This window comes from Ixodes scapularis, unplaced genomic scaffold (assembly GCF_016920785.2).
Source record: "Ixodes scapularis isolate PalLabHiFi unplaced genomic scaffold, ASM1692078v2 PGA_scaffold2__306_contigs__length_199485367, whole genome shotgun sequence".
Taxonomy (NCBI): domain Eukaryota; kingdom Metazoa; phylum Arthropoda; class Arachnida; order Ixodida; family Ixodidae; genus Ixodes; species Ixodes scapularis.
In genome coordinates, this window is record NW_024609857.1 from 137,705,586 (window position 1) to 137,732,048 (window position 26,463).

Here is a 26,463-nt window from a genome sequence, read left to right on the forward strand (position 1 = left end):
ACTGCTTACTTGGGTTCTTTAACGTGAACCACAGAGTAATGATGACACGAGTGCAATTAGACTTCAGTTTAGATAAATGCTGTTCGTAAATCAGTTAACATGGCTATTGACAGCGCCACACACTTACCTGAAAGACTTGTCGTCAACATCAACGGCGCCTTAAGCGTACAGTTATCGTACAGTGCTATGCAGGGATCCAAAATGGTGGCAAGAATATGCATGCACTTGAGCGCCACGATGCGGAGCCTGGAGTGTTCGGTACTTTGGAAACATATTCAGTGATTTCAGTTTCATCTTTGATGTGGCAATCTTTTCTAAATACAATAACGAAATTCTAAAAATACACGTTTATTTTATCTTTTTGTTTAAACAGAGGCCATTTATTCTTAGTTACATTTGTGCATTGAAACTCTGGTCTACAGAATAACGTAGTCTTTGGCATATCCGCAAGTTTCTGCCCTAAATGGTCTAGGAAACTTCTTTCGAACCAATTTGATAAAATGTGTTACTCTGCACGGTGAAGGGCAGCCATCTACCGGAAACAACTTGGGCTGTGCAGTCCCATTTCTGTAAAGAATCTTAATCTCGAGTTGACTCTGATTTTGCTTTGTCACCTCGAAGAACACTAACGAGCCATAGTATGGTCTTTGGGAAAACGCTTTGTTGAGAGCCTTCAGAGTTGCCATTATATTCAGGTCGTGATAAGAATAAAGGAAGAGTTTGGCATGGCGCTTTTGATGGTTGTGTCCTGCACTGGCGGTGGCTTCTTCGGTTTTGTTTCCTGCAAGCTGATATCGTTCCTCGATAAGCGTGGCAATGTCCCTAGAAGAATAATGAGGATAAAGCAGTTTTAGTTTAAACATAGGCATTAAACATGAACTAAACGAAAGACAGGCACTTCTTTTGTTCAGAATAATCGCGCTTTTGATCAGTTTTCAAGCGTGCAAAGGCACGCAACACTAGACACCGCGCCGACGCCAACGCTCGTGAATCGCGTCTAAAAACGCGCCAGGGGGCTCACGCTTCACGCGTATTGGTGTAATTATATACCAAGCAAATATGAAACTATCTAATCACAAGATAATTAATAGGGAAGCTCGGGATGCACCTTCTCTTTTCAGCTGTGGGGTGTATCTATTTATGAGCTTTTCCGAGCTCATCACTCGTACACTACGCAGCACTGTTAGCGTGGACATGACGTCCTACTTTTCTGCATTCTGCTTAAACAAAAAATTGATTGCAACTAAGCTTTACCGCTGAGTTTTTCTTTCCTCAGTAAGGATTTTTTCCCACACTGGTAATTACGGCAGCCATTTAAGTTTGAAGGGAAAACAGAAAATACAGGCCGGCGATGGCATGATCGCGCTAACAGTGCCGCGCAATGCGCAATATGAACGACGGTTACACGCTTCCTGCAACAATGAATCACCTGGTTACGTGACATTGCGGCGTCACGCATTGTTACGCACTGTCACGTTGCGTCATATAAGGCAACGTTGACACGTTGGTATGCCACGTAATACCGTGACTTACGTCGCGTCCCGTTACGCCACAACGTGACACAGGGATGTTGCCTTACCAAATGTTACCTACAGGGTGTCCCAAGATATAATTTATAGGTTTTTTTTTTTTTACTGCGAAAATAAACTAGCCATCGCCGAACGCTCATTCTGCGGCCAAAGGTAGCGCTAGAGGTCACAACCAGATGCCTAAGTTTCAGCCCGATCCGATACCTTATTCAAAAGTTGTAAGTGGTTTTCTGAAAAGTTCAATGGGAAAAAGGAGCCCATTTTTGTCCGCTTTCGCTTTCTCGCGCCATAGAGCCCCATGTATTCGAGAACTCCGTCGGCCTCCATTTTTCCATTGAACATTTCACAAAATCACTTATAACTTTTGATTAAGGTATCGGATCGGGCTGAGACTTGGGCATCTCGTTGTTACTTCTAGGGCTACCTTTGGGCGGAGAATGAGCGTTCGGCGATGCCTAGTTTATTTTCGCGGTGAAAAAACCCATAAAATTATCTTTTGTGACGCCCTATATAATGATCATGTATTAGGTGTCATCGAACGTGGTCACATGATTTGTGTCACATGGCGCTACTGATGTCACATGACCAGTGTCACATTAATTTAGTCGCGTGTCCACCGTCCGCTAAATTTGACGACGGAGAGTTTTAACTCCAAACTTAGTGTGAAAACCCCCTACAGAACAAATATCTGTAAATTATCTTTGTTTTGGGTGATCGTTACCACGCCGGGTCGCTCATTTATTCTGGTGAACACTAGATTAACATACTCTAATTTTTAATATTAAATGAGATTGAGAACCATCGATAATATCATTTTCTAGCTTCCCACGAAGCATGAGCCCCCTAGACTAAAGAGTGTGGATAGATCGAGATATTGCATGTTCCAACACATTATCAATCGCCTAGGGCATTCGCATTATAATGAAATATTCCAAGAAAACTTTGAATGTTTTCACTCTACAAATAGGCTGCAAAATCGAAATCACTTTGAGTACACAATATTTCAATCTGTAAACTGGCGTTCTTAAAAAATGGTATTTCGTTTATTTATTTATTTATTCGGTAATACTGCCAGCCACCTACAAGGTGGCCAAGGCAAGGGTGAGCATTTCTCAAGCAAAATACAAGAAAAACAAGACAAAAAAAAGAACAAGAGCAACACGATATTAAATAAAGGCAATATAGTAAGTAGCACATGAGGTAATAAATGCAAGACAAACGCAACAACCCACAATTTAAAAGCACTCTTTAAACCAGACAACTTACTTATCTAAGCCAGCAAATATGAGAGCCGCGACAAATGCAGGAGTTGGATGATTGGTTAATAATGTTTATTGGTAAACTTTTCCATTCGTTGATGGTGCGAGGAAGAAAAGAAAGCCTAAAAAAAGTCCGTTTTTTGTGGGACTATTATGACTTTGTCATGTTTGTTTCGAGTAGGCCTCGTAGTGTTGTATCGCATGTAATCTTTAAATGGAAGCGGAATTTTACTATTGACTAGTTTCTATAGGAGTTTGAGGCAGCTTATTTTTCTGTGAATTTCAAATTCAGGTAAGCCTGAAAGTTTGTATAAACAGAAAATAGACGCTTGCCTGTCGTACCTGTTATAAACAAAGCGTAGTGCTTTTTGTATTTTTTCTAGACGGTTTATGCTTATTTGTGTGTAGGGATCCCATACCAAGTTGGCATACTCTAGTAATGGCCCAATAACAGTAGCGTAGGCCATTAATTTGGTTCCGGATGTGCAGTACTGTAGTTTTCTTCTTAGCATCCCGAGTCTCTGTGAAGCTTTAGCGGATATGTAGTTTACGTGTGCATTTCAACTGAGATTTGATTAAATGATGACTCCAAGATATTTATATTCACTGACTGTTTGCAAGGGTATGTTCTTCATCAAATAAATAAAATCCAAAGGAAATGTTTTTCGCGTAAGTCTTCTGAGCACATTTTGTACAGTTTAATAGTAACTGCCAAGTCGAACACCAATTGCAAATGGATGAAAGACAGTGATTAAGCGCTTGTTGGTCTGCAAAACAACCTATATCAGAATACACTACACAATCATCTGCGAACGATCGACACTGCACTGGTTTGTTCACTGTCAAGTCGTTAATAAAGACCAGAAATAACAGCGGACCAAGCACTGACCCTTAAGGTACCCCCCCACAGAACCGCAGCAGTCTGAGAAGAAATATTTTCTATTTGCACGGATTGCTGGCGTCCAGATAAATATATATATCGAGCCAAGCTCCAATTTTATCATTGTCAAGTATGGCTCTTAATTTGTGGAAAAGCTTGGAATGGGGGCACTCGATCAAAGACCTTGGCACAGTCCAAAAAAACACTGACGTGTTTTTTTGGACTGTGCCAAGGTCTTTGATCCCCCCCCCCTTATTCATAACTTTCGCAAATTCGTTGATAGTGTGAAAAAGATGAGTCTCCGTTGAGAGTCCTCGACGGAAACCATGTTGCTCTTTACAAAAGAAGCCACTGTTCTCGAGATACACGGATAAGTGTTTAAACAAAAAGTGCTCAAGAACTTTACCACTTGTGCAGATTAATGAGATTGGCCGATAATTCGTCACGCTTAGTTTTTCAGCATATATAAATGCAGGTACTAGTTTCGCAACCTTCCAATCATTCGGAACAGTACCTGACTTCAAGCTCCGGTCGTAGATGACGTAAAGAAATTTCGAGCACCATTCGGCATAGAGGTATAAAAAAATGCTTGGGATTTCGTCTGCTCCACAGGACCTTTTTTTTTGTTTTCAGCGATAAGAATGCTTCAAAGATTCCCTCCTCAGTAAGAGCCACTTCAGGGATGCTCAAACGATTTGATTGGAAAGGTGGAATGCTGCTCACTGTACTCGTGAAGACAGATGCGAAGTAATCATTGAATGCATTCGAGATAGACAGGTTGTCATATACTTCCCTGTAATTCTCCTTAATTTTATTTACAAAGCGTTTTGTGCTCGAGAGATATCGCCAAAATTTCTGGGGATCATTTCGAAAAAAGTTTGTCAACGTCACGTTAAAAAAAGCGACATCTATCATTTATTTCATTGACCGTAGGTTCCTTCTAAGAGATGATAGCGTTAACTTATCAGTCTTTTTTTTTTTTTTTTTTTGCTCGATTTGCTGCATAGGCACTTTATTCGACGCTTTATTTGCAATATTGCTCTGGCCACCCATGAATTCTGCTTAGGAGACTTTTCTTTTTTTTTTTGCGGAGAGGCACAATTTGGAGCGATGGACATGCGTATGGTTTGTCTAAAGAATTCCCAAAGTTCATCAATATCAATATCTCTTCTGCTGCTCAAGTTAACAAAGCTGTCGAAAGATTGGTCCAGGGAGTCAAGAATGTCCACATTCTGAGCTCTGGCAAAATCACAAAATTCCTTCGCGAGTACTTGTAAAATTTGACGTGGGATAGCCAAACACTTCAACAAAACCATATCGTGGTCCGATATCCCACGGACAACTTCGCACTGCATGTCTGATGAACTCAGTTTTTTAGAAAAAAATATAAGATCTAGAAGCGAGCTACTATCTTGAGTTACTCTTGTCGGACCGCGTACTCTTTGAGAAAGATTGCATGCAAAGGTTGTACCTAACAGCGACTCAGAATGTGCCTTGATTCTTCGCAGGCAAAGTTATGCAATGCGAACAGAATATCAATACTGGCGTTTGGTGGTTGATTCAAAGCACCCAAAAGAAGGTTTGAAGAATCGAGCAAATTTTAATGCAGATCATTTCGACATCACGAGCATTTACCGCCAAACAAGACCGGTAACCTTTCCTAATAATAATAGCAACACCACCACATTTTGAACTCCGATCTCTCCCAACAATATCATAATTATATGGAATAATTTCATCAAGAATGTTATTGTTTAACCATGTTTCCGTGAGAATTGCAACATCGACATTATAAGACAATGGAACACTTTCCAGTTAAAATATTTTATTAATTATGCTTCTCGCATTAATATTCATTCTTTGTGAAGCAGAATGAGCGATAGGCACTATAATTTGCTTAGTTGAGGCAACTCCATCCCACAAGACCGGTTTAGAAGCTATTTGAGGTCTTTCCCGTCGCGGCTTCCGTAATGGTGCCCTAATATTAGCGGACTCAACCCAGACAATGATGCCGCCGTTATTTTACTTCATCGAAAGTTAAAAACACTTTATCTCCATTATAAAATTTCTTACTTTACCAACGTTTTTGCCTGGTTTGTTGTACCTTGGGCGATAAATCCTCAGGTGCGCTAAAAGGTGTATCCTTAAGGCGCTTGCAGTTTCTAAGTATACCGTCCTTATCTCTTCCATTGAGCAGTTTAAAGATTACGGTATCTGCATTTATCTTTAGTTTTTTTTTTTTCAAGCCTGTTAATTCCTTCAATTGCTACGTCATAAACAGCCAATATGTCTGACAATACAGTTTCGCAAACAGTATCTTCTAACGAAGTGCTGTCTTCATTCTCGGACTTAGTCACGCCGTAAACTATCAAATTAGTACGGCTGCTGCGGTTTTCTAGTTCATCGACCTTTCTTAGTAACCCGTCAAGGTTAATTCCAAGGATGAATTTTTTTCTTTGTGGTGACGCACAGTGGCCTGCATGGTCTCGATATCTTGTTCAATCAAAGTAAAGCTTGTGTTCGTCTCAGACGACAGGTTATCTGTTTTAGACGTGGATTCCTTTATATCCTTGATATCGCGCGCTTCCGACGGTATGCTCGTTAAGATTTCAACCATGGTAGGTCCCGGGTTGGACTCGATGTCCCCACACAAAGAGAGAAGTACAACAATAATGTCAGAGCAGATAGACATAAATGCAAGCACTAACCGTAGGCACGGCAGAAACAAGAGACACACGTCGTCGCCACGGCAAGCGGGTACAACGCGCTCATCTCTTACCTGGATGATAAAATTGAACGGAATTTTTAGATGCATTGTACATGCGAGATCGCCGTGCCCACTGGTGTGCCCTCGGTCGCTGTTCGAAGATATAGTGCGTTGCTGGTACCGCCCCCTTGCCGTTGTTGACGAATGTGCTGCTTAGGGGACTGCTGGCAGGAAATGTGCTACGTTGGCGGCTGCGTCATTTCCACGCGGCGAGGGTGCATGCCAGAATGTTGTCGCCAGCGGGAGATCGTCAGTCGTGCAGCTGGCGTAGTCTCCGTTCCGACGAACGAAAGCGCCAAGAGAGGACCGAGCAGCGAAACCTGGACGATGCAATGGAATGGATTCTTTAGATGTATTGTCCAAGCGAGATCGCCGTGACCACTGGCGTGCCCTTGGTCCCTGCTCGAAGATATAGTGTGTTGCTGGTACCGCCCCCTTGCCGTTGTTGACGAATGTGATTCGTAGGGGACTGCTGGCAGGAAATGTGCTACGTTGGCGGCTGCGTCATTTCCACGCAGTGAGGGCGCATGCCAGACCATTTTCCCCAGTGGTAGATTGTCAGACGTGCAGCCGATGTTAGTCTCCGTTCCGACGAACGATGGCACCCAGAGAGGACCGAGCAGCGAAACCTAGCGATAAAACTGAGCGAATTCTTTAGATGCATTGTCCAAGCGAAATCGTCGTGCCCACAAACCTTGTTGTTTTTGAATATGTGTATATAAATTGTAGAGTCATGTACCATGTAAGTTGAAACCACTGAGCGATGTCTGATAGATAACGGTGACCTTGTTGTTGCTTGCTACCGCTCAAACGTGCTTGGCGTTAGCTTGATTATATACGCGGCTATAAAATTATCGCTCCCTAAAGCATTCTTCGCATGCTTAAGCTGAGTCCGATATTACTGCCAACGCACTCTAGTCTTGCAAGAATTTGTGCCAGTTTAAGTACTCTTGAGGTACTTAAAGGTGCCCTGCAATCATATTTAAGCGTCTACCTTTTGTGCGGTTTCCACGTCTCTTGGGGTTCGGACAAGCGAGCGGGCACGGAGAAAGTAACTAATGGCGAATTCGGGTGGCCAATCGTCGGCAACTTATTTTGCCGGAAAACCGGCAATAGTGTTCGCGTGGTCAGTTTCCGGCCGGCGCGCACCGTTCGGGTGGTGGTTCTCCGGCAAGCACCGGCAACTTTCCGGCGCTTTTTCCGCCCGAGCTCCAAACGGCCGGGCGAGTAGACGCCAGACTGTGTCCGGTGTCGTCACTTCCGAAATGAGAGAGAAGGTCAGTGAGAAAAAAAATGAACGAAAGAACGAAACTGATCTGAAGTTAGTTAAGCAGCCGCTACGAAAGTCAATCCAAGTCGTTGGGACATGAGTGAAGGCGGCGACAGGCTCTCGCTAGGGGTGTCGCGCGGGCAAGAGGCGAAGTAAACTGCCACCCTCTGGCGTTTCGTGTTCGGGTGGTGAGGGTCACGTGGTGTGCCGCCGGCGCGTTTCTGGTTGCCGGTTCCGCCGGCTCGTTCTCGCCGGCGACTGACCACCCGAATTCGCCATAAATATCAGTGCGTCATATTTTAACCGGACGACGCGGAAACCTCCTCCACCGACGGGCGCGACCCGTGGTACCGAAAGCGCGCGATATGTGACGTCTTTGGTCTTTGGCTTACTACTGGTCAGAGCCGCTAAAAGCTACTTTTTAGTCGAAATACAAAGTATAGATGGTGCGAACCGTTTCAATTATTGATGAAAGTGGGTTTTGTTCAGTATTTTAGATCAGGAAAGAATCAAATGCTGTTTATAAAGCACGCAAACAAGAAATGACCCGTCGACATACCCGCCACCAAGCGGTGGAAAAGGTGGCGCATACTAGAAAGGTGTAGTGGGATCAGGCGCCGGCACGGAAGGGTCCCGGATGTACGCGGTGGCGCTGTGGTCGTAGGGACTGGAGGACCCGACCGGCTCCGAGCGTTCCGAAGGCCTTCGGCGAGCAGCTTTGTCCGGCGATTTGGCCGTTTCGCGGTATGCCAGCGCGAAGTGACTCCCATTCTGAACTGATCTTTACCCCGTGTTTGCTGTCGTTTGTGGCCAATGAAATGTCATGCTGAATTAGTGTTTAATCGCGCAGCAAATGCAATGCGAGTCGCCCTGGCTGCCCGCTTCATACAGCCTAGCCAGCACATGCTTTAGCGGCTCCCTCTCAAGCCGTCGACACGGAGTGCGGCAACCGTGAGCGCTCGCTGAGCTCACTAGCTCTCCTCTAGTTCACGGCCACTCAAGCAACCAAGGACGTCATGAAGGAGGTTATTTTTTTCTTGTTTTGTCATTTTGATTTGCCTATAACTTTTAAAATAAAGCGAAATTCGAGAAAAAAAAAAGTTTCATTAAGTTACTACGTTCAGCGCGCTCAGGTTCGGTGCAAATTAAAAATTAGTAAAAAATTCATTGCAGGGCCCCTTTAAACTGTATGCCCAGCAGTTAATCTAACGTACTCCTTGATTGCACATCCCTATATGCTCACATTGGCGAACAGGTGAGTTTCACAATTTGGTATAAAAAAGTGCAGTTTTCTAGAAGGAAAAAGAACCGCAATAAAATGCTTAGATGGGCCAGTTGGTACATCGTGGGAAAATAAGCGCCAAAAAACACGGACAAAGAGTAGATTGACAACGACACAGGGCGCACTCTCAACTGAATTTATTAGGAAAAAAAACACAAACTTATATACCAATGGGAGCACACTATCAGACACCACACGTCACGTTAGTCTCCGCCCAGACCACGTTTCAAATATTCAAACTCATTCGTAGACAGAGCCAATGATGTATCGCTAATGCATTTTTTACCCCTTCTCCTAATCTCAAATGCCTCGTGAAGCTCGCGTGACACTTTGTTTCTGTACCTCGCCAATATTTTAGTGCTGTCAAATGATGGGTCGCAAATGCATCTTTTGCAATGTACAGCCAAATGCCCTGACGGTGTAGTTCTAGTTGAAGCGGCGTGCTCGCGGACCCGATCATTAATACACCTTCCAGACTGCCCTACATAGCTTAAACCACACGTCATTGGTATTTCATAAACGACGGCGGTTGCGCAATCAGTGTACTTATTCCTGTGCTTGGTATGGCACGGGTCAGTTATCGGTTGTGGATCATTAATTCTCCTGCATAATCGTGACATTTTGTTGGGCGCTGAAAATACGACCGGGACATCATAGCGCCCAGCCACCTTCTTAAGGTTATGGGAGACACCGTGCATATATGGTATCACCACAGGCCGTACGTTGCTCTTTTCGCGCGGTGGTTTCTGCGTCCCCTTGAACTTCTTTATCAAGCTCCCAGCCACTTCGACCAATGAGCTCATTGGGAAACCCCCTTTTCGCAGACGATCTACTTGTCTGACAAAGCTATCGTGGGCGCTATGCAGGCAAGACTTTCTGAGAGACGCCTCCATACACGAGCTCGCGATGCCTCTCTTCACTAGCTTGGAGTGGCAGGAATTGAAGGGAAGGACCCCCTTCCCTTCAATTCCTGGGGTTTCCCAATGAGCTCATTGGTCGAAGTGGCTGGGAGCTTGATAAAGAAGTTCAAGGGGACGCAGAAACCACCGCGCGAAAAGAGCAACGTACGGCCTGTGGTGATACCATATATGCACGGTGTCTCCCATAACCTTAAGAAGGTGGCTGGGCGCTATGATGTCCCGGTCGTAGTTTCAGCGCCCAACAAAATGTCACGATTATGCAGGAGAATTAATGATCCACAACCGATAACTGACCCGTGCCATACCAAGCACAGGAATAAGTACACTGATTGCGCAACCGCCGTCGTTTATGAAATACCAATGACGTGTGGTTTAAGCTATGTAGGGCAGTCTGGAAGGTGTATTAATGATCGGGTCCGCGAGCACGCCGCTTCAACTAGAACTACACCGTCAGGGCATTTGGCTGTACATTGCAAAAGATGCACTTGCGACCCATCATTTGACAGCAATAAAATATTGGCGAGGTACAGAAACAAAGTGTCACGCGAGCTTCACGAGGCATTTGAGATTAGGAGAAGGGGTAAAAAATGCATTAGCGATACATCATTGGCTCTGTCTACGAATGAGTTTGAATATTTGAAACGTGGTCTGGGCGGAGACTAACGTGACGTGTGGTGTCTGATAGTGTGCTCCCATTGGTATATAAGTTTGTGTTTTTTTTCCTAATAAATTCAGTTGAGAGTGCGCCCTGTGTCGTTGTCAATCTACTCTTTGTCCGTGTTTTTTTGGCGCTTATTTTCCCACGAAAAAGAACCACCATATAAATTAGATATGGTCGATCAGACATTCAATAAATTCGTGCTCCGAGTAACCAGATCCCACCTGAGAAGTTCCCCTCCCAAGTTCATCATTAGTTCTTCAGCAATTAGAACGTAGAGCCTTCGGGAAACGTCGGAAAGACGGAGGAGTCGTTTCTCAAACCACTTGGGTATAGTTAAGCCGTACTCCTTTTGAACCAGTAGGGCGTCAAGTGTGTCCGGAATAATGGCAGCGTCTCTCAGTAAACGAAGTCCAAGCTTAGGTGCAGCCCTAATAAGAAACCAGGCCAAGCCGGACAATCCACCAAACGGATTCAGCAGCTTCATTACCATCTTCTTAATTTTGGGCTTGCACATTAACCTGCCAGAAAAGAGAATATTTAGCGTATCAAAACATCTGCCATTTAATTAAACATTAAAATATTAACCTTCGCATATCAAGCGTAGCGTATTATTTTCTTCAACACCTTTAGCTGACAAGCGAAATGAAAATATCAGCTTTTTTCCATCCTCTCAAGCCGTGCTGTTATGATTATAGGTTTTATATTCTCGTATTTAAATTTTTTCGTTACCCTTAGATTGATGCAACACAACAGCAAGAGGTGGCGCAGAGGGCGGGCATCTTGCGTTATGCAGTGATTCGTACTGCACATTTTAGTATTTCCCAAGAGGTCCACCATCGCCCCTAACCTACGCTAGCCCTCGGCAACTGTTTAGGTACTGTTTTCGGTCACGTCTCGCTATTCGTTCGCCATGCATCACCAAAAATAGTTTTTCTCAGACGATTCATATTGAATACGTAATTAACTGGGCATGACATATGTTAGGGTACTTGAAAACACTATCGCTCCATTTTTGTTAAAATTATACATGTACAAAAACCTCTTCGGTCGAAAATTAGAATATGCTGCTGCTGTGTGGGACCCTGCTCATTCATCACAAATCGCTCTTTTTGAATACATTCAAAACCGCTAAGCTGGTTTCATATCGACAAGCAATCACCGGATTGCCAGCTTTCCCAGCTTGAAAAACACTAGGCCTGCCGCTACTAATTCACCGCCAAAAAATCTGTCTTTTTCATAAAATATCTCATCGAAATGTTACACTACGTCATAAACTAATCACTCCACCTTTCTGATTCTGTGCTCAGATTGAATATAGCCACAATGTTGGTCTTCCCAATTTAAGAACTTCATTTTTTCACTATTTATTTATGCCTCGAACATCGATAGACTGGAACCACCATCCCGTCTCGATTGCTAACATTACTGATACTGTTTCGTTTAGACGTGCTATTACTAATATATACACTATATAATTGATATTTCATAGCTCTCTTCCCTCCTTAATGCACGGGCCACGAAGGTATTTGAAATTTAATAAAAAAGTGCGTAGTGTGAATGAGTGGATCGTGGCTGTTTTTGCAGAGAACGAAGGAGATATTTGTTCCCAGTTTTCAAATATAGTGCAAAAAAAAAAATCAACACCAAATGTAGCACTGAACGCTTCTAACAGAGCCGTAAAGAGGTAAGGTGATATTGATTAGAAGCTGCCGGGGCTTTAAAACACCCTGTATATGCGACATAATTTTGCTAGGCGGCGCACCGCGGTACCACTGTGTTGTCGGACGCTCCCGATATGCGCAGGTGAGAGGAAAGGCAGCAACACTCACTCCAATGAAAAATGACAAGTACGAGCGTACATTTACGTACGTATACTTATCGTGATCCTCCGGCATTCTCGTGATGGGAAAGGGAAACCACTGTTCGCCCAGAGCGACTTGACGGGGTTGTTTGGACGGGTAGAGGTCATAGAGAAGAAACGATGCGCTGTTGAAGCATCTGCCATCCAAATGACAAAATGTGTAAACCACTCGTCTTTTGATTCCTTTTGGTTGAGATGGTTTATACAGGTGCAATTGAAGAATCTAACAGGTCTGTAGCCGTAACGGTTCTAGCAAGTAAGAAAAAAAAAAAGCATTTAGCGACACGTCGCTCTTCGTGAGTTTATTATACTTTTCGAAATGCTGCCAGAAGAGTGATGGAAGAAGGTACCGTGTTATTTTCAGATCATACTACCTATTTAGTGGCATAATTTTATAGAAAAAGAGTTTGGTCGTTAATTGATGTAGTCTGCATGACACAGGGGAGCTTATTTGGCTGACTGTGAATTACGCGTGTTGGCAAACAGCTTCTCGGTTTATCCACAAACCGCAAATAAACCCGTAGCAATATCCGACATCGAATTGGTGAGTTAGTCCACTGGAGTCAATTGTGGAAGCTGTAGGTGCATGAAAAACTCTCAATTCACGTGGTGTTAAGGCGACTGGGGTGTTTATTGCAGGAATAAACGAGTTCAGCGTGCGTCGTTTAATTTTTAAACGAGTGATTCAAAACTCCGTTATCCATGTTATTGAAAGTCCAGTTTTGAGCTTTGTTGCTTCGGCCCGTGATGTCACTACGGCTTGTGGTGCAACGTAAACCTTAGGATACTAGCCGAAATATAATCTAACAAAATATGGCTAGAAAGTTGAAACTAAATTGATTTAGGAAGAAATATATCTACCTCATTCTACACCATGCATGTGTTGATTAATGTTTACTACCTACGTAAGGGTAAAAACACAGGCAAGCTGCTGACGGCTGCATAAGAGCTAATGCGTGAAATAATATAGTACCTGGGTTTGAGACCTTGTGTGTTGTACCCGTTTTCTTATCATTTCGGGTATCGGGTTTGTAATGAAATTTACTACCTACACAAAAACTTGCCCTGGACATTCTATTAACCAGGAAACCACAAAATGTCTCGTGCTTTTATTATGCGTTAGTAATGATTTGCTATGCTTGGTTGCTGAGAGATTTTGGCGGTTTCGGATACGCTGCACACACGACTCTTTTGTGATCTCTAGGTTCATCAGAATTATAAAGACGAGTTTAAGTTTCTTCATGATTCGAGTATGTCACGATCATGTTTCAAAGATAAGTTTTTTTATGGATTCTGCTTGTTCGGTGTTTGTGTGTAGTGCCTTGAATTCTTAATGATTTTAATTTGTAAACAGCCCAAATTGTTGTAACTGAAGTAATCAAGAAGGGAGAAGGTTTATCGCACCCTTTACTCAATCAATTGACCTTTATCTGATGGTCGGACGTCATACGACCGTTGTGCTACCACTTGATGCGTTATGATTCACCCAGTGATGTCGTGAGCCTCCGTGGGGAGCTACGCTTTGTTTGGAAACAGCTGCGCGCGCCGACGGTCCTCACCGGACGAAGTAGCATTGGACAAGTAGAACTCGATACGGACAATCGTCATGGACGATCACCACGGACAACCGCTAAACATTGTACAAGAAAAAATAGACATGGGTTTTCGAGCTAAGTCAAGAAAGCAAAATAACCTCAAAGTTGTGTTTTAATTAATATTTTATTCGCGTGCTACTCTAGGCGACCGTCCGCAGCACGTCACACTTAGTTCAGTTGCGTCCGCTCTCGTTCATCTCCTAATCGTGGCACCAAGCAGAAATATCGGACTGCACATACCATTGTCCGGTGCTTGATTCCCACTGAGCTCTTTGTTGACACCCTCTAGTTTCGATTGTGTGTTCCTAGGTATGACGGTTTGTAAATTCTTACGACTAATGATGTCTTCTATATGCTTTGGATGCTTATCCATTGCCTGCTACGGGCTTTTCATCCTTTAGATCTTCTTGGTCTGAGTGTATTGCATTTTTGTCACACTCGGGTGTTAAAACATTTCATGAAATCCACACCATTGAAACATGTTCGGTTGGTACAAAGTTGCTTTGATGTGTTACCACCGATCCTAACATTAACATGCTGAAAATGTGGTTTTGTTGTGCCAAAGGAATTCTCTCATATTTACGAATAAGGTGATGCAAAGATCACATATTTCAAGTGTTCTACGTTTCAAATTTCCTTAGATGCACCCAGAAAGTAAGTGCTGTGTCTTCTTGTCCAGTAAAGAGATTTAATTTCAAATCTTGCAAAAATAAAGGGTCATGGGTAAAACACGTAAAAAATACCTACATGTATTTGCGAGGCCCATTATTGCCTACTACAAAGCTAAAAGCCATATTACCGGAATTACTTTAATTCCAGATATAATTACTTCCAAGAGCACAAATACAAATTTAAAAATTTTTCGATCGTCGTAGATCACACACTTGGGTATTTTTAAGACTCAGATACATTTCGTTCTAGAAATTTTTGCACATGGTTTGTCGAGATAGTACAAGAAAGCTAAATGACCTTAAAATTGTGTTTTTAATTAATTTTGTAATCAAGAACCTTGCTCCTGACTATATTTCACCAAGTATAAATGATCCCAACTTTGGTTATAGTATTTGCTGCTATGCCCTAAAGTATTAAAAAATAAAAAAAAACTTAAACATATTAAGCATTTAGCAAGCTCAAGATATTGTCTGTTAAATTTATCTTATCAAAAGAACTCTAAATACGAAAGAAAACTGTAAAGTTCAACATTTAACATGAGGTTTTTAACGAGATTTAATTATTTTGTTTTACCGTATGAAGAAGCCTTAGACTGGTATAAAACAAATCCGAAAACCGGTGGCCGGCGTTCCGCATCCGGACCGCAGAGCAATGTTATATTGCCGGCGTGCAGCTGGCAAAGCAGGCAGCACGCCTATGGCCGCGGTTCACTGTGGTTGTTCCACAGTGAACCGCGATTTAGGCGCTGACTTTCTTATAAGTTTTTTTTAAATTATTTTTCCTCTAAAAAGATTCAGGGTACAGGCGGTTTTCACTTCTGACTTTCTTACGCCGTTCGCGGGTGGGGCGCGGGGTTGTCAAAAGCGGCACAGAGAAGCCGCCGGTGATTGCCAGGCTGGTGTAATATATGATATTCCGATGGCCTGTGGATTCGCCTACGTGGGGTAGAGGAAAAGGTGCTTGAATACATGATCGCAGTTTATAACGGGTCTCCAAACTTTGAGATTGCTAATTATGTACAGTAATGCAATAATTATTAATATAATTGGGTATCTACTGTTGTTTTGGGCAAAGAAAAAGATTGTGCAAAAAGAGTCTAGAAAAAGACAAACAGAATCACGACTCTAGGCCATTTTATCAGTCAGCCGTCGATTACACTAGAAGAAACGACCCAGAGGTTTTTGTTGCTGTATTTTTTTTTTCTGTATCTGCTTATCAGTTTTAGTTTGGGGCCTTTGTGCGAGATGCGGGTTAGTCCTTAGTGTTTGTGTGAAGGTGTTGTGCGTCGGATCCGACCTTGTGGGTTGTGACAATGGTGCTTTGTTTGCAATGCTGTGTACGAACTGAGTTTGGTGGTTTGAGATTAGGTTAAGACGAATTGTGCCCTGGCTGAATGTCCTACGGGCATGTGCAGTTTCCGAGAGACGTGTGGAGAGATGGTATATAAACGACCCTGCCAATAAAGGTTGTAGCTGTGTTTGGTACGTTTTGTGTACTGTCCCCTTTTTTGTCCGTCGTCTCCGGTTTTTCAAAAATGTGTAACATCAACCAGCTAGCCTGCCTACTCATTCTATCTTTAACCACACTACGATATGTTGAAGACATACCTCCTGATCACGCAGCGCTCCGAAAGTATTCGCTTCATAACTCCCTCTTCGGCGGAGTCCAAAGAGTTCAAAATTTATCGCTTCCTGTACTGGCGCCGCCGACGAACTTATACAAAACCCTTATTTTTTAACATGCGTCTTTCATAAACATTTTACTCGTCTATTGTAGCTTAGAAAACCATATACAAAGTTTTATTGCTGCGCGAAATGTGCCTGATCCTGGCGAAATACACAAAAGCGGCACTTGTGGCAGTCGCCAAAGACCTAAACATTTGCCACACTGTTAGCAAAAACAACACCCTCAGGCGTGTAAACCATTCTTTTACAGCGGACACGTCAAAACGTGTTCGTAGTACACGCAGCCTTGTGTGTTACTCGTCTACACACGAGGTGCCGTGTAAACTTAACACGGTACACCGTGTCTGCCTTCCACGAAACACGCTGGAGCGTATTCGTTATGAAACATGGCCGCCAGCAGCCGAGAGCAGGGCAGAGATGAGCCCAGCGAGCCGCGCACTTTTCAGCCGAATTGAAAGCACGCAGGACGCGTTTGTTCCCGTTCGATGTTTTTATACACAACAAACAGTCTCCAAGCGGCGGACGTAGCTACGTGCAAAGGTACGTACGTGCGTCGTCGGCGGTCGGTGGCATCCACTGATCTCAATGACAATTGCTGGATCGCGCTTGCCGCTCCCGCAAGTGAAGCCACCGGACGCAACCCCGCTGGGATACGATTTCCCGTTTTGCTAGCCTTTTGCTGCGGTTTTCCAGCGTGCTGTAGACACGTTTTCTACTCGTTCGTCGTCATTCGCCGAGGAAGTTTTTTGAGACTCTGTGTATTGTTGAGACTTGCCGTTGTGAACACGTGGAAAATTTTACGAAAGTGCAGTGTCGCAGGAAAAAGGCACAACGCGTCGAAAGGAAGGGCTAGCGGCGTGTTCAAAGCACGCTGAAGTGCCGTGTCTCTGTGCCTTCGCGCGCTTGGATACCGACCAAGAACCGACGCCGTGTGAATGTGTTTAGCGAGTGCAATGTGCGTGAAGCCGTATCAAAAGGTACAACTCGTCGAAAACGTGTCGCCGGTGTCGCGGCGTGATCAAAGCTTCCTTGGCACGCCAAGTGATGCATCTTTGTGCCTCCGCACGCTTGGATACCGGTCAAGAATTGACGCCGCGCCAAAGTTCTGAACGTGTGTCGCGCGTAGATGCCTTTAGATCATTTATATATATCGGCCACGAAGTTCTGGATCGTCCAGCTGTTCCGGTGAGTTGCTATCAGTAAAAGGGGGATATCTGTACGTGTTCTTATGTACTATATTAACCATGGCTATGTCCCAAATCTACTCTAATAGATTCCGTGCGAGCACGAATAGGGCAACGTTGTGGAGCCAGGGGGGTTTTCGAAAGCAAAAGTACATGACGGCGAGAATGAAAATCTTTGAAGCGCGGCCGATATGGTCGTGTGCAATCTGTTGACCGATTACAATTAGGCGAGCCGCGCTCAAACGTCAAGTGCAATTAAGTAGGTTGATAATAAGCCAGCACTGATCAGTGATGAGGAGCTGTTGTGCACGGTATCGTGTAAATCGTCTAAGGACGAAAAAAAGACGTACCTTCCCCCATCTTCCGTCGCTAGTGGACGCTGGATTAAGCTCGTTCCTAAACCGCGATGGGAAAAGACGCTGATCCAGAGGCACGAACAGCTTCACGCACATTGCACTCGCTAAACACATACACACGGCGTCGGTTCTTGGTCGTTATCCAAGCGTGCGAAGGCACAGAGACACGGCACTTCGGCGTGCCAAGGAAGCTTTGAACACGCCGCCAGCCCTTCCTGTCGACGCGTTGTGCCTTTTTCCTGTGATACTGCACTTTCGTAAAATTTTCAACGTGTTCACAACGGCAAGTCTCAACAATACACAAAGTCGTCAAAAAACTTCTTCGGCGATTGACGACGAACGAGTAGAAAACGTCTCTACAGCACGCTGGAAAACCGCAGCAAAAGCTAGCAAAAACGGCAAATCGTATCCCAAGCGAATGAAGTCCGGTGGCTTCACTTGCGCTGCAGCAAACAAGCAGGGAAGCGCGATCCAGCAATTGTCATAGAGATCAGTGGTGGCATCGGTATATAGCAACGTTACTAAAACACTCAGTTGGGAAACTCCCATAGAGACAGCTTTGAAAAAGTGGCCCCAATCTGTCTCCGAGCACCGAGCTAATGACGAACACAACGCCACCATTTCTCCCGCAGCGGCCTCTCGAAGAACTGCACGTGACTTCTATTTTGGCTTAAGAACAGATACAGCGGTGGAGGTTACAGGGGTGCCACCCCCGTCTCCCCGGCGGAGGCGCCGCGTTCACCTACTGACGTTAAAATGCACCTAGGTCAGGACGTGCTACCTGAAAGGCCCGCTGAGGCATGGTTGCATGAAAACAATATTAATTGTTCCGCAAAACCTTGCAAACTAAAGATGATAAAAACATCACGCGCCCATCATTTGGTACTAAACTCCAATAAATTCCATACAAAAAGAGTTTTTTCCGTTTGTTTTTACGCAAAAATAGGCTTTCAAAAAGCTCAAGGGGACCACAGTACAGACAAACGAAAAAGAGTGGCGCTGTTGTCGCATTTAGCTCGGTCTCGGTGGACGCCAGCGGCCCAGGTTTCGACGGCGAGTTTCCCAACTGAGTGTTTTAGTAACGTTGGTATATAGCTACGACGGAACCGCTAGGCAGAGAAACGAATGCCGAATTACATGGGTAAATAACTCGAGCAAACTATTTGGAATCGGGCGGTAACGTGCGCCACCTAGTGAAATTTGTGCACACTTGCGAAAAAAAAAGCAGGAGTCTGTTTATACGCTGAGAACGATCACGAGCAGACAGAAACCTACATACATCGTAGACAACACGGGAGGAGGTATTAAACAGCACCGACATCGACATATACACAAACACAACGACCGACACGGCGCCCGACACTTCCTACTCAAGATCTATTTCACCCCGCGGCGTATATAAGCTTGGCATGTGCGGGTGAGCTCTTTGGTCGCTGACCGTTACAGATTTATAGAAGACACAAAACGCGGCACAATGAACAGCCGTATGTAAGAACTCTTGGCATTGAAAACGTATGGAGGCAAAATTTAAAATGTTAGTCCGTTGCGAAAAACAATGATGTATTAACAATAAATCTTAAACCGGCCATGAAAAAGTAGTTTTTGTTTGTTATTTTCATGCTCGACCAGTGTTATGAGCAGTTTGACTAGCTCGAATCAGATATAAAAGCAAATTATTGGGATTTTATCATTATCTATTCAATAATAAATGTAAACAATCCTCGCGCAAAGCATTTTTTAAAATATATTATTGTGAAGGACATCCGCCGAACATTTTACTTCCGCTAGCTGCAGTACGGGAACAGACGCCTTCAATTATGGAGCGTTTTGATGCAGTTTATTGTCGTATGTCGTGTCGGTGTCGGTGTCGGCGGGGCTTGGGAGTTCGTGACCGGCGTTATTCGTGATCACTGGTGTTGCGCTGATGCGTCTCTTTTTTACACCCCCACCGCACCGAACTTTGAAGATTCACGGACCCGTAGCACTGCATTATGCTGAATTCCGAGCTTCTTCCCTGTTGACGTCGTTTTCCTCGTAGCACTCGTGGATACTGCAAGCGTTTAAACAGTGTGCGCCGTCTCGCCTACATCCGCGGTGACGTATTCGACCTGTTGAAACTTTCTGCTTCAGTCATTTTGGAGTACACAAGGCAGTTATCTCGTTGCTCTGGTTTCGCTTATAAAAGCAAGACAAAGCGCTCGTAGTTCCCTCACTCAGTACACGTAGGACATCTTCCACACTTTGACACCGGATAACTGTATGAACGAAGATTTACATTTACTTCAGAGGTCACTCTCGCCACTTCCTCACCGTGGAGCAGCGGGATCAGCTGTCGACAAGCCGCGAATGAAAGGCTGGAGCATCAACAGCCCAAGTGCACTCGGTGCCGATGCGGGCGATGCGGGTTTCTGTCAACCGGTAGCCCAGCACAAACCGTGACCGTTCCTGCCCTTTGTCATGACACGGTGTTGCAGAGAGAAGGGTAAAATACATCTACACGGACCACTGAAGGTGACGCACTGTTATCGTAAATCTTGGCTTGCGATTGTGCCTTTGTAGATTATCTTATTCGTTTTGCTGGAGAAGGAAACGACAGCCATAACAGAATCGTTTGCAAATTCCGCATTCCACGCAAAAGCATTTACCCAGTCACCTCGCGAAAAGCGCGACACACGGAGTCCGCACCGTCCTGACTTCCCCTGTCTTTTACCTGCCTTAGAGCAGTTTGTACCTGCTAGTAGGTATGATTACTGAAACTGAAACTTGAAACTAGGTGCAGTGCCAGAGAGAAAAGAGACAAAGTTGGGAAAGCTTGCTCGCTCTCCCCAATTGCTCAACTCTCAAGTGATTGGACCATAATGAATGCACCAACGTCTCTTCGCAAAATAAAGAAAAAGCACCATGTTCACTGCGTAAAAAATGGTCTCAGTTCATGCATCTGTGGGCAGGTAGGAAATCTTGCCCTAATTTATTCACACCGCATGATGAGCGCAACAAACTCGCACGAGATTTACAGGAAAATACCGGTGGTGACTTAAGTTTCCCTGAAATTCTGTATAACCGGTCGTTTGCAGGTGCGGATCATCTACTCGAGTGGTGTGCGCCACTGTGCAAACACGTCACTGTGAACACAGTCCAACACGAAGCATAAACACGGCAGATTTAGGACAGCAATCCGGAGTCCATTCTTCAATTAAAACGACGTAATTTTGTTGAAAACACCCGCAGCTTTCTACACACGGTATGCGTCCGGATACTTCCACATTTTGAAACGGAATGGAGGAAGATGTACTTTTGAAGACGCTCGCTGCGTCATCCCGAACCAGCTGGACCGGATCAGCTGACAACGACGGGACTGAACCCGTTGAACCTCAACCCCACAACAACCAATTTGCGTTCTGTGTTAGTGTGGCTTTCCACCTCTAAGCACCGAACCACACACCACGAATCTTTCAGCTCTTTTTCGCATCGCCGTGTTGCACCAAACAGAACGAGATCGCCGAAGTCAACGCAGCGCTGTCGTAAGCCTTGGCTTGTGGTTCCGCACTCGTGGACCCTGTGACTCCCTCCGCTTTCCAAGCGCACACAACGATTACGAATGATACTTTCCGTATCCCGGGAACATCACAGGGGCATTTCTCCGGTCACGTCTTCGCTATATGTGCTCGCTAACCGAGGAGCTTCCCCATGGAGAATAGACGGGTAGGAGAGGGCATGACGTCAGCCGCGTAGCCTCCGCAAGCCATGCTCCCTTGACGCTTCGCCTCTTTCTCATTTTCCTCCTTACTCTCCTCACCTATCAGCCCAACATGACCACACTAGGGTGCCTCAATGACCTTCTGTTTAGAGTGATGCCACCCTTTGTAGTACCCGATGCCGACAGGACGCGCTCACGGGGAAAATACAAAAAAATCGACGAACACAAAATGTCGCCATAGCACAGTCAGCGCCACAGATGCGTGCAGGGACACGCTCTTTCACGCGCTTCTGAACAAAAAATAAATGAAAATGAAAAAATAATGAAAATGGCGAGATGTCTCCACCCTAAGCAAAGCGCACATGAAGGCACCCTAGACCACACGACGTGACCGTAGCTAGCCTCGTCTAGCCTTCGATCTGATAAAACCTGCCGGACGGAGCGCGCACAAGACTGCAAGGAATCCTCTTGCAATCAACCATCCATCTCGCACGTGACATGTCACGCGCACCAATCGCCAGAGAGATCTGCGGTCACGCAGCGCACAATATCGTTCAAACTTTTTATGACTAGGCTTCACCAATATTGCAACGTGCCCCCTCCTAGTACTTCTAACCTCCTTGAGCTCCCCCATTCCCGTCTAACCAAAACAATACCGGCACCATGTTAAACGTGCGTTGTTGCCGGATTTTCACAAACCAAACAAAAACACCTAAAGCAAACCGGCTCTAGCTTCGAGCGTGCATCGGCGTTGCGCCGTGGCCAAATTTTCTCTGCCAGCTCTAACCTAAATATGACCTACAGATGCAGCAATACTGGTATCAAGTTTTAATATGGTGGCCACCACGGAGCGCCGTAAATTTTGAGGAGGGTGCTTGGAGGGTGCATGGGAAGCGGCGGCACGGGCGGCACGGGCGTCACCTTCGCTTGCTGTTGAAGGGTTGAAGTCAAAACGAAACCAAATCGATGTCATGTGTTCAGATCGAGGGCACGATTTTTATATCCATTTTAACTGTTTACAACGAGTAACTAGAACCCATAATTTTATTTGGGGTGTGTAAGGAACAATTATCAAGACTCCTAAAATAAATACAAAAATGGGTGACATGAGGGAAGCCGCATTGCCATCGACCAAATCAATGGCAGCGAGCACGGTAAGTAAGCGCGAGCTTCGCCCCGTCCCGCGACATGGCGTAATTGCTTTTGGTGCGTATCTGTCTCCGAGACATGTTTCTTTCCGCGGCATTTGTCTCCACGGTCCTTTCTAAGTGTGTCCCCAAGCATTCCTCTTTTCGATGGCCGGCAATGTTGCGGTCGTCGCCGGGGGTGATGCGTGTTTTCGAGGTCGGCTACACGTTTATGCGTGAATGACCGAACCAAAGCACGTTTTTTTACAACCTCGCATGATTTTTGAACGAATTATCCGTTACCCAATGTGTAAATTTATAATAATTTGTGTAAATAGCGTGTTTTTCACCCCAAATGTTCACCAAATACACGGGACTTGCAAACAGTGCACGAAAAACGTGTTCAGTTGATTTTACCAAGTTCATCTTCAAGAATTTACAAATCGTATATTGTGTCTAATGTTTTTCAATTGTTATTTACTTATATCGGACAATTTGAAATAATATCGCCGTGTATGTCTTTTTAGCTAGGGTCTCGTGTTCTCAGGGGCCAAATCTATTTCGAATCGCGAATGGTTTTTCGAGGTTTATTTTTGAGTAATGCGATTTGCACGACGTAGTGCACCTAGACTTTAGAAGGCTTTACGCGCGACGCCAAACGTACTCCTATGAAACTAATTGTCAAAACTTATAGGTAAAGCTGTAGCGAGGCCCGTTTTTTAGAGATAAAAAGAGCCCGCTCATTGTATCCTCAATTTGGGAACTTGCCGGTGGTTTTCTTGGGAATTGGCGTGAAGGGTGCTAACAAAACTTGTAGTGCACATGTGCTGATATATTACAAAAACAAACAGCAGAGACCATCCGACTTGTTTTAAATATCAGATTTTCGAGTAAGTACTTGCAAAAGGTTCGGTGAAATACATTGTAGTGGGACACCACTATTTATTAATCCCACCTTCCCTGTACCGCTCATACATGGGGAGCGCAGAAGGGTCGACGGACGTGTTTTACCGGGGCCGCAGCTATCCCGTCAAAACATCAATGAAAAACGTTTGTCGCGCTTTCACTTTGATGTTTTGCCCATTAACCCGAGGTTGGTTCGAAAGGTGTTTATTTTTCTAGCCATGGTCGACAAAACTGGGCACTTCGTCCTTTCCCTGAAACCTTCCAACGTGTGTTTGCACACAGCACTAACACCGAGCTGTTCAGGGCAGAACTTAGAGCGGTACTGCATATCGATCTGTATCTTAAGTGAGCACAGGCGAAGCTCCTTTTTTTTTAAATAGTCCCACTTTGAGGGCACGGGGGGTGTTTGCTCTTCTGAGTTTTTGGGTGCTTTGGCGCTCAAGGACAGATCACCTGCACGTAGTGCAGGGCGGTAAGCCAGCCTGGCGTTATTTTGTGGAGGGTTTTCCTTATGTGACCTGCCTAAGAAAACAGTGCAGCCCAGTCTGAATTGCTTGGCAGACCTCTCATATCTGGAAAGACATACACTCATACAGAGGGGCTCCTTATTAGGGCAAGCCAGGGGGCTACGGTGCGACACCAGACAGTGGCACCCAGATCTGCATTTGGCAGTTTTATTTTTCTGGTCTTTTGCGTTAATTGGATTGGTGAACTCCAGACCATAGGCGCAGTTTCGGAGAACGTAGTAGCGATTTTACCATTTGGATCTTATCTGTCTTGTACACCCTCTTAAACATATTGTAAATAAATGTTGCTGAAAAAAAAAGCTTATTTGTAAAGTGACCGCTTCACACGCAGCTGACCCAGGATTGAATCCGGAAGGCGGCAGGCATATATCTTTTTTGTCAAACATTTGTCGATATTAAAGACTATTTTTTTTTTACAATTATAACAGTGAAGAACAAATGTCGACGAAATGCCTCTGAACTACCCGGCATGGGGCTCTCGTTGCGGAGGTGCAATGGGTGACAGCGGAGCTTCGCCCGCCTGCGGGGCGCCTCGAGACGATGTGTACGGGTAAGGCAAGTGGGTTCATATGTTTTAATGAGTCATCCGCGCACTGTCGCCGCGAAGCGGCATAAACGGTGTAGGGTGGATTAACACGCTCCCCAGTGGTACACGCGCCGTCCCCCGCTGCGCCTTTGAAAGGGGCGATCCAAATGGCATCAGCTTTCCACGTCGTGCGTATAGCCATTCCCGGTTGAGGTGCGCGACGTCGTGCGCATAGCGTAGTTAACACCCGGAACGCGCGAGTCGAAATATTCGGCCGTTTTCCGTGTAAACGTTTGATGGAGGTGAAACAGCGGTGTTTAGAAGGCTTATGTGGGAGAAAAAAAGTGCACGGACAGGGGCCGATGGGTTTCCCTAACATCCAGGGAACATAAACGCCGTGATCTGAATACTTAGAAAACATCCCGGTACCGGTAAAAGAACAAAACGTGTTAAGCCATGGTCTTCTGTTGAATGAAGTGTTTGCGGACATATCAGAGTGGGCCGTGTCCAAGTTAACACAAAATAAAGACGCCGTTAATTTTTTTGGGATTTTTTTTTTCATTGAGGCTTGGGTTTATATTTTTCAAACACGACTCCAATTCAGGGTTATTTGGTTTTCATCGGTTCAAACAAAAAAACAGCATTGGGGTTTAATTGTCAGTGATTATCGGTGTTTATCGAATGCACGAAATGCTAGTCAGAACACCTTGATATCATTACGCGATTTCAAAGTTTCCGCTTTGCTTTAGGTATATTTTATTTAAACCAACAAGCCGCAGACTCCAAAGCACTATCTATAATGAGGTTTTTGATGCAGTGGATGAACATAACCTTGCTGATGTTTTGTGGCGTAAAATGCGAATATAAATGATGTGTCAATAAAAACTAAATAATAACTTGTGCGCCAAAGAAATTTAAAGGTCCTGCAGTATATTAGTTCTAATCGATGCAAAGAGCCAGGTATTTTTCAGAATAAAAAAAAGCAGAAATAAAATGCCTTACCGTGGCTTAGGGCTGCTTCTGACGTTTGTTTCCTTGGGGTCACCCGTCAAATATGTTTTATATCGTTCCTTTAAATATTTCCCGACGTTCCTCATGGTTCCTATACCCCGATGAGTCAGTTCTCCATAACCGAGTATCCAGAACTTGCTGTTCCAATTGCGGTCAGTAGGAAACGATCTCAAAGGTGCCCGATCACCATGACGGAAAATACCAATTACGAGGTCCAAAGAGTGAGGCACAGACGTATCTTCCAAGGCGTGGGAGAAGAGGTAGGACGGTGACACCAAAAGAAGACAAATGCCTTGCATAACGGAATGAATCATGCTGCTTCGGTGATTCTGGAACAAATATAATTAAGCCGTCATGGTTTACACCAAAATAAGCGACTGCAAAGGAGCGTAAAACAAAAGCATAATTACAAAAATAAATTAATCAGATTTTGTTTATTTAAATCAGATGAATTTTATTCAAATAACTGTACGTAGGAAATTCGTATGTTTACCACAAGATGTATCTTTTAACATAGCAGCTCAGAACGTTGATCAATTCAACTGATTACTGATAACAATTCGAAAGAAAACAAATCACTGTAAGTGTACACTATAATTAGCAACTTTAATTGCTGCAGCCCCCACGAGATAGCACCCATCTTAATTTTGATTTTTCTAGTTAGTCGAAAAGTTTTACTTTATTTATTTTTGTGCTCTCACTTGATTTCAGTAACAAATCACTTTCCTAATTTATTATTTCTTTATTT

The 26,463-nt window shown here is 44.4% G+C and overlaps 1 protein-coding gene across 1 annotated transcript; it reads right to left on the reverse strand.

Annotated features, from left to right (window-relative positions):
- Nucleotides 1-468: 468 nt before the first annotated feature.
- Nucleotides 469-26,029, reverse strand: LOC8037595 (testicular acid phosphatase-like). Its single transcript, XM_040221928.1, has 5 exons — nucleotides 25,707-26,029; nucleotides 12,438-12,566; nucleotides 10,790-11,086; nucleotides 615-822; nucleotides 469-567 (listed from the first exon to the last, which is right to left on the reverse strand). Exons 1-5 carry the CDS (start codon nucleotides 26,027-26,029, stop codon nucleotides 469-471), a joined length of 1,056 nt encoding a protein of 351 aa, XP_040077862.1.
- Nucleotides 26,030-26,463: the final 434 nt, after the last annotated feature.